General features: G+C 38.7%; 1 protein-coding gene across 1 annotated transcript; it reads right to left on the bottom strand.

The window, feature by feature from the left end:
• Positions 1-257: 257 nt before the first annotated feature.
• LOC107305364 (SKP1-like protein 5) lies at positions 258-989 on the bottom strand. The gene has a single exon (XM_040529315.1). It carries the CDS (start codon positions 936-938, stop codon positions 384-386), a length of 555 nt encoding a protein of 184 aa, XP_040385249.1. The 5' UTR covers positions 939-989; the 3' UTR covers positions 258-383.
• Between the last annotated feature and the right edge of the window lie 8,483 nt (positions 990-9,472).

Raw genomic sequence — 9,472 nt, 5'->3', positions numbered from 1 at the left:
TTAGTAAAATTTGTTAAGAGAGATGGGTTAAGTTGATACTTGTGGTATTATTGACATTGGTATTATGTAGTTGAGCACAATCTGAAAAAACAAAACAACATATTTGAAATAAAACTTTTATATACGTGTTCATAAAGATCTAAAAGCCAAAACCAGAAAATAAACTTCGATAAAAAACCTTAAAATTAACTATAAATTTAAGGTTAAAAATTTTAAAGTTTGGGTTATAACCCAAACCCAAAGCAAAAAGATGACACTGTAAGACTTTAACTGAACAAATTGAAAAAAAAAATGATTAGCGACTATCTACCAGACGAACTCCCCGTGAACGCAGCACGAGTCAAGTTCTGGTTTATTTGCAACTAGGGAGATTATCTTCACCACTAGATCTCGTATGCCCAGGCGTTCTCGCTGCGGATCGCCGCTTCCTCCTCCGGCGTCAAGTCGTTCTCGATGCCGAACAGCTCCCGGACCTGCTCCGGCATCATGTCCTTGATGAATTCCGCCGCATGGTCGCAGGCCAAATCCAGCAAACACTGGATATTCAAGAAGTTCGCGGCCATGATTAGATCAAACATGATGGCTTGGTTGACGTCCATGAACTCAGCGTCGAACCTCCGGAGCTCCTCCTCCCTGCTAGCTTTGGCTGCAGCGGCCTTGTCAGCGGCGGCCGCGGCCGCCGGGGCCTCCGAGCTGGCGGCGGCGGCGTCGTCGGCGGTGGCGTGGCGGTTGCAGTACTCGAGGACCTTGGCGAGGATGCTGGCGGTGACGTTGGGGAGAGGGATCCCGTTGGCGGTGCAGTCGTCCTCAATCATGTGGCCTAGCGTCTTCGAGAGGCTGGCCGCCGCCTCCGATACCTGGAAGTGCTCGCCGTCCGAGCTGATGAGCAGCAGCATCTTGCCGGCGTCGCCGTCGTTGCTGTCGCCGGCTGCTGCCATTGATGGCTTGTGCTCGTCGAAATTAAGCCGCCTCCGATACGAGGGCTTCACCGTTTGGTGGTGCTGGCTCTGGCAACGACGTGGTGGTGGTGTGTATTTATTGTGGGAAGCGCGGTAGATGGTCCAGTCCGGTTCGGAGTTGAATTGCCATAGTCGTACTCGAATAGCGCTGCGTAATCGGTTTCCGATTCGGAACATGACTTCTTAACTGAACGCAGCAATTCCGACTCACGCCATACTCAGGTAAAGTACGGTTGAAGGCAAGCAGGCAGCAGAGTTGCAATTCTTCAGTTGCATAACCAGAAGATAGATGATTGTTCTAAAAAAAATATGAAATTCTCTGGTAGAATAATCAAAATTATTATAGGAGAATAATACCCAAAGAAGATAAATCGAAGTACCAGTCTGCATCAGCCTTACACAATTTTGTTGTTATTAATATACCTCTGCATGACAAATCAAATACCTTCGAGTTTTCTTGGTCTCAATTCGTTGCTTGCTGCAGAAGGTTTGCCTCCTTTTACCTAACTGGTATTCCTTTTAATTATATGTAACACCTCAGCCTGTTTAAAACATGTTAGTAGTATGAGTTTGGCCCATGTGGCTTAGAAGTAAAAGTGTAGCGATGGTATAGTATCACCTTGGAAGTTTACGAGGATGAAAGTGTAAGCATGATACCATGCGAACGTGGGTCCACTCAACGTGTGGAGCAGCTCATATCTGTTTAGATAGAATCAGATATAACCGAATTGGACTGATTTGCAGCAATCGAACTAATCAGCTAGAGATAGAATCGGATAAGTCGATGGGAGAACGAGTCGGATTAAAAGAAGAGTCTGATTGGGCTCGGAAAGAATAGCGATCGATTCGATAAGGAGCAGAGTCTGTGCAAGGTAGTATATGTAAATAATAGATTTTATTTTACATATTTGTTTAGATAGAATCCGTGTGTAATAAGTTAGGTAATAAGATATGAATATGTATCCGTTTCAGATTAGTTTCAGGGATATAAATATTGTAACCCATAGCTTCTAAATCCATCGACAATCATCTGATCAATATAACTTTCGACGCATCGTCAAAGTTTCGACAGGAGCCAGCTCTCGACGCGAGGTTAGTAAACTTTGTAATGTATGTTTGTAATTGTCAATCCGTCGAACCAACAAGATAGAACTGTCTCGGTTGAGTTCGATCTTCTATCTAACTGATTGTGTGTTTTATCTGAGGTTTGCTATTGTTTCGATCTACGTTCTAGCTTAGAGCAGTAGTTTATCCTTGATCCACGTTTATGCTTGCGTTTTGTCTGATTTATCAATATTGGTTTGGTTTATATGATTATGTCTCGGTTTAGTCCGATCAATTTTGTTTACTGAATTTATGTTTATAGAGTAGATTGAGAGCTTGCATGTTTCTTTTGCTGGAGTTTTGGCTGGCATTATCTCTAGTAAACTATCAGTTTATTTATAAACTCATAGATCATCATGTTTTCTTTAATTATATCGTCTTATATTGTATATTGTCTTGGTTTGATCCGATCTGACTCCAGAAGCTCGTCTGATCTACTAAGTTTATCAAATAGGTCGATATATTATGATAGCTTAGTTGTTAGTACTATGCAACTTTATGTTAATTCCATGTTTGATCACATTTTAACTCGAACTACCTTGGTTTAGTCCAATCTTCTAGGGTTAGTTTGAGCATGTATGTGGTTAATTAATATTGTTATATACTGATCATTAATCTAGTAATTAATCTAGTTTGCCATGTTTTAATTTACATTAAGCCCTATCGGTTGCTGACTACATGTGTGATAATTGATAAATTAAGACAATTGGCTGGTTAATCCTGAAACTACCTTGGTTAAGTCTGATCTTTCGGGAGAGACTAGTTGATTGACTTTTTTTGGCAACTATCATACTCATAATTCAGCCGATGAAATTCCTATAAAGCTGACGAACATAGTCCATCGGCTAGGGTCCTGAAGTGATATCGGCCATCTGACCGACAGAATCTTTAGGTTTAACATTTTATCTATGTTTTCTATATCTTGTCAGTTACATAATCAAACTAACTAGCACGTCCATATTTTCTAAGAATTTAGATCCTACACTGAAGCAGTCTTAGATTGAATTCTAGGCCTTCGTGTGTGACATGTCATCGGATCAACTTTTGACATCAACAGGGCCTTAACACAGCCTGTTATGGATGACTGTGTATGGTCCGACCTGTCATCGATGAGATGTAATCTGTCAAGGGCAAAAATTTAGGCCCGTCACAAGATATTAGTTACAGGCCAGAACTGTAGCCCATCAAGGGGACATTACTGTGATGGGTCCTTCCGTACGACCCGTCATAAACGAAGCATCTATGATGGACCGTAAATGAAAGCCCGACATAGAAGATTTATCTGTGATGGGCCTTAATTAAAAGCCCGACAAAGATGATTTATCTATGCGGGCCATAATTCTTGGCCCGTCAAAGATGTGTCATCCGAGATGGTCTTTATATTATGGCTTGTTACGATGATTTCACCCGTGACGGTTAAATGATTACGGCTTGTCAAAGAAGGGCTATACCGGATTGTTGCTTCACTATATATGTATGCATGTCCGATCGCATTCCCTATCCCACAGTTCAAATTTTAAGTGGAAGCTGAGAGGGGGCGAGTTGTTGATCCGAATTAAATTAATTGGGAAATAGGTGTGGTAATAATATATGTGATAATGAGACATTGCAATAAATATTATATTTACCAAATAATATGTCTAAATATATATATTTCATGTACTGCAGTGCTTTGCTGGTGTTGATTCGAAGGTAGAGTGTACTGAAGTATTTGTCAAAGGTAATAAAAAATAAACATCTCAGTAAATGGTATATAATAGTACACACACACAGATATATATATATATATATATATATATATATATATATATATATATATATATATATATATATATATATATATATATATATATATATATATATATATATAATGAAATTGTCATGCAGGTGCGCTCATGGATAGAAATTGGATGTACGGAGTAGACCGACTGAGCCAAGAATATAGAAGTGGAGTTCAAGATTTCTTAAACGTTGTCGAGGAACACATGAATGGAAAGAATAGCAAATATATGACATGTCTATGCATTGATTGCAAAAACGAGAACATGTTTGCCGATTGAGTACATGTACACTCTCATCTGATTCGTCGAGGATTCACTAGGTACATAGGAATTTTGAAGGCATACGTCCGTAACTGAGCTAAACCTGAAGGGAGCATCATTGAAGGGTACATTATTGAGTAACTGAGCTAAACCTGAAGGGAGCATCATTGAAGGGTACATTACTGAAGAAGTGATTGAGTTCTGTGTGGATTACATGTCAGAGACAGATCAAATTGGTGTTCCAAGATCTCATCACGAGGGGTGGCTAGCAAGTGTTGGCACTGTAGGCAGAAAAAGAATCATCTCGATCAACTAGCTTATGGTGAGGCTCACTTTACACTCCTCCAACACATGGTGGAAGTAGTGACATAGTTCGATAATACCTGGTGAAACTCCGAGAAGACCACATCGGACGTTGAAAAGAATGGAATATCAAAACTCATAATGCTTGTTTCAATTAATGGTTTAAGAATCGCATCAGAGCTTCAATAAAATAGTCCTAACGATATATTCCAATGGCTAGTAGCTGGTCCCTCATGGGATGTGGACACATGGTAGGGCTACAACATCAATGGATACACCTTCTACACCATTCAGCAGGATGACAAGACCACAGTGCAAAGCAATGGTGTCCGTATAGAGGCAATTCAAGATCAAGTTGGATTGAACTCATACTATGGGCGCATAGAGCATACTTGGGAGTTTGATTTTGTCAGATTTAAAGTGCCTCTATTTCGGTGTTGATGGGTCAAACTACATGGAGAAGTGAAGATTGATAAGCAATGTTTCAGTAAGGTCCATTATGCAAATGAACCATTTGTTCTTGCAAAACAAGTGTTCAAGAATTCTACATCAATGGCCCGACAAACCATAGGTTACATGTTGTAATAGACGGGAAGAGAAGAATTGTGGGGGTCGAGAATGTCGTCGACTAGGATGATTATAGCCAACACCTACATGTAGATCAACATGTCAAACTAGATGATCATGTTGGTGATGGGGTTGCATATGTACGTTCCGATCACCGGGAGGGAGAATACATGTAGATCAACATGTAATTTGTTTTGCTAAGTTAACGTAAGCAATTGCAAATTATTGTACTATGTGATCAATATTTTTGGACATATTTAATGCAAAAGTTGTATTACATTGGTTAAAAGTTAATATATGTACTAAAGTTATAATTAAAAAATTGTATTCAAATGGTTAAATAAAAATTATAGTAAACATTAATACACATACTGGTAAAACAATTATAATTCATATATTAGTAAGTTAATATATGTACTAAAATTGAAAACTACTCAACAATTCAATCAGTCAACAAGTCAAATAGTCACAAGTGACGCATCAGTGACGAGCGTAAAACTAGAGCCCGTCAATGATGCATCATCCATGACGGGCTATATAGGCCCCTCACCGATGAATCATCTATGACGAGTTCTCCCTTGAGGCCTATGACATATGTTGTATCTGTGACGGGTAGAAATTTAGTGCCTGTCATGGATAATGTTAGTCTATTTACATGCCAACCACTCATAGATCTAGGGTTTTCCAACTCCACTCACTCTGTCGCATGCACTCCACTGACGACTCTACCACCACCGACATCGCCCCCCCTGTGTCCACCCGGAGAAAGGAGAGGCCGCCGCTATAGTCGACCCATCCGTTCACCGGGAGCAAGGAGAGGCCGCTGCCGTCGGTGGGAGCACACAACCACCAGCGCTGTGGAAGTCCGGGAACAAGGAGGCCACCAGCGACCACCCCCGCTCCCGTCTACTAGTGCCATGGAAGTCGGGAGCAAGGAGGACGTCCTCGCGGAGGCTGCCGCCAATGGCATCCCCTACCACCGGTGTCACCAATGTTCGGGAGCAGGCTGGGAAGGCCGCTGCCATTCTCACCATGGCCGCCGGCACCCACGATCACCGCCGCCGCCAACTAAGGACTTACCTCACTGTATTTAACCTTGCTAGTTAAAATTGCTTACAATTAGTTGTTAATTTAATTTTCCATGATGTAATTGTAAACAACAGAGAACCAAATTTAGAGCAATTCTACAGTCCTTGAGAAGGTACCAGGAGGTACCACTTTTTCCTATATAAATTTTAGTACCTTTTGGTACCTTAGATAATATGAGGTACCAAATTTTACACTAAAATTTTGGTATCTCTCGGTACTTACTCAAGAACTATAAAATTACTTCCAAATTTAACTTTGCTTGCTTACAATTAGTTGTTAAAAAAATTATCTTCCATGCTACAATTGTACATGATAGAGAACAAAAACTATTGCTAGTAAAAATTGCTTACATTTAGTTGTTAATTTAATTTTCCATGCCGTAATTGTAAACAACAGAGAACCAAATTTAACCTCATTTACAATTAGTTGTTAAAAAAATAAGTTGCTTGCTACAATTGTAAAGAACAGAGAACAAAAAATATTGCTAGTTAAAATTGCTTACAATTATTTGTTAATTTAATTTTCCATGCTGCAGTTGTAAACAATAGAGAACCAAATTTAACCTTGGTTACAGTTAGTTGTTAAAAAAATTAACTTGCTTGCTGTCATTTAATCGGCCCATCATGTTTTTTCAATTTTGTTATTTTTATGAATTGTATACGATGAATGGCGAACAATCGAGATTTTGTTCGGCTTTAGCAAAATATTTTTAGTCTTAGAAATCTTCTTAGAAATGGAGATTTGACAGAAATGGCTGGAAAGGATTCTTAGAAATCTTCTTTTTATCTACTTGGAACATCTGGAAGAAGAGAAACATGCTTATTTTTTATGATGTCAATCCTTTATTTTAGTTATGGAAGTCTCTATTTACCAAAGAACTTCTTCTACATATTTGTAGAATGAAGGATCCCCTAAAACAGTCTGTTTTTGATTGGTTACATATTTATAGTTTTATTCAGCTTTTGGTTTTTCTGTAATTACCTATAACTCTTTTTATAAATGAAAATCACTGCTAGGCAAAGTCCTAGCAGTCTTCCTGGTAAAAAAATTGTCTAGTCTCCTGAGATGTGTAATACCTTTGGTTGCTGCCTTCATGCGTTTTGACGGGCATGTCTCATGCTAAAGTTTACTAGCATGCTGAGCCCGAAGAAAAATCTCCCTCTTATTCATTATAATTTTTATGTTTGGACCTGTGACATAACAATTCGCTACAAAGGATGTCAATATTGGTCGATAGGATGTTATCAATATTTAACTCGAATATATGATGTAGTTTCTGATTTAAAAGGAAATATATTGATGCTATAGGTCACAATTAGTAAATTCTATACTAGACTATATATTGATGTCATATGTCATCACTAGTAAATTCTATAGTAGACTATACATATGTAGTCGTATATATGTTGTCCATGAGTTGGTAGTACTTGTGTGCTATCAAATTAGGATAGATTCGAAGTAAAGATAATTAGAAATGTAGTAACTACAAACTAGTTAATGTACACTTTGTGATGAGAATCCTTACCCTTAGTTGGGAGATAAGCAATTGTAAACAACGCGCTACGAAGCAACGTAACGCGTCACACAACAATCAACCAACCAAGCTCAACGTCAGCCCACCCCCTCCCACTACCACCACCAACCTTAACTATCATTCAGAATGTCAACGTGAGATTGCTATCTTGGAAAATGACCTAGCTAGATGTTGTACTTGTTAAGTTAAAAAATAACGTTCCGATGGTCATGACAAAAATACTTTCCTCCATGCTTAACATTTGTTTGAGTTAAAAAAATAACTAATACACACGCCACTCAGCGCCAAATCAACAATTACATGTCTCAGTAGGTGATAAGTTAAAATTTTGATGTTGTGTAAGATAGTTATATGTTAACTGTAGTAAATGATGACTAAAACCTTGTCAGCATGTTTGAGTTAAAAAATAACTCATACTGGCCCGTGCCGTGTTTGATTATAAACATAGCCAGAAAACATCAAGTAAGCAGAAAACCTCATAATATGATAGACCATCTACTTATCACGTTGCATAATATAAAGTTTATCACCCTGATCAGTAATAGTAAAAATATACATTCATCTTGCATAACAAAAGACACACAAACCTAATTGTTACTGCGCACACACAATATGATGTTGGGTTCAGACATTGCTTACAAATGTTCATGGCACATTAGACATTCCACAGAATATACACAGTATAGTTAGTTTGTTTTTTTTGTTTGCAACTATTATGCCGAATGATCGTCCGCCGCATGAACTCGAAACTTTTCGATCTCTAGGTGTAGCGGCACGGCCTGGTTATACTGGCTGAAGATTAACTGCTGGAGTATGGTTTAGCGGACAATCGTTCAGTTGGCCTGCAATATGAAAAACATCATTATGAATTTGGATAAAAATGGTTCATATGATAAAAAGGGTGTCAATATGGTTTATCACCAAAATGTGTGTGAAGGTATAGGTTGTTACCAAAATAGATAGGCTCTAAGTGGGTTCCCTGTTGCCATCATAGGCTTCCATGAACCTCATGACAAAGAACGCGCAATCGCTAGATCAAATTTGCATCTTGGGGGCAATCCATGAAGTTCTTCTTGAATTCGCCAAACCAACAAAAGCTCTTTAGCACTGCCGTCTGTAGAGCATCAATGAGCCACTTCATGATCCTTTTAGACAAAGCACCATGGTGACCATTGACGGCAATTCCGATCAACTTGTAGTTATTTGAATCCATGATGTCGACACGCTTGTGGTCGTTGTTAATTGCATATAACAACCGATGGCTGTTGTGCAAGACATGTACAATAATCTAATGATGCGATAAGTCAAAACGACATCCAATAAAAAACATGAAGCATGCCAATATATATATATCAAAACATTAAGCTCGTGGTCGATGCTATCCATCAGTCATCGTATGAGGTAAGGCTTCCCAAGGCCACCTTGCCTCATGGACGCCATGGCGTTAAGTCCAATCTTCTCCAGTTTATCATGGTGTGTGATGGATAATGCACGATAAGCGTCATACGCTATCACAGTGCTAGAACGTGTCAAGTTGGACCGCTTTGACTGATACCTTCATAAGAAATAAAAGACCTTCCAGTTGAATACAATTATATATAAGAAAATAAAAAAGGTAGCAGTGCATCGCAAAAATCATCCTACCCAAAAAATCGACATAAAAATCATTATTGTATATGTTACTAACGATTAATAATCATAAAAGTTAGCAGCTTGTGATAGAAAAAAAATGCACATGCACACCGGTATAGAATATGAACATCTCATACGCTGCTACACAGATGATGTTGAGTTGCAGTGATTGTTAATCTTGGAAAAATTAATCACTATTACATACATACTATCAATTGTTCAGTAAACTTTTAACTATCAAA

Source organism: Oryza brachyantha, chromosome 12 (assembly GCF_000231095.2).
Source record: "Oryza brachyantha chromosome 12, ObraRS2, whole genome shotgun sequence".
NCBI lineage: Eukaryota > Viridiplantae > Streptophyta > Magnoliopsida > Poales > Poaceae > Oryza > Oryza brachyantha.
Note: the sequence above shows the minus strand (reverse complement) of the source record. Positions and strands in the feature narration are given on the sequence as shown.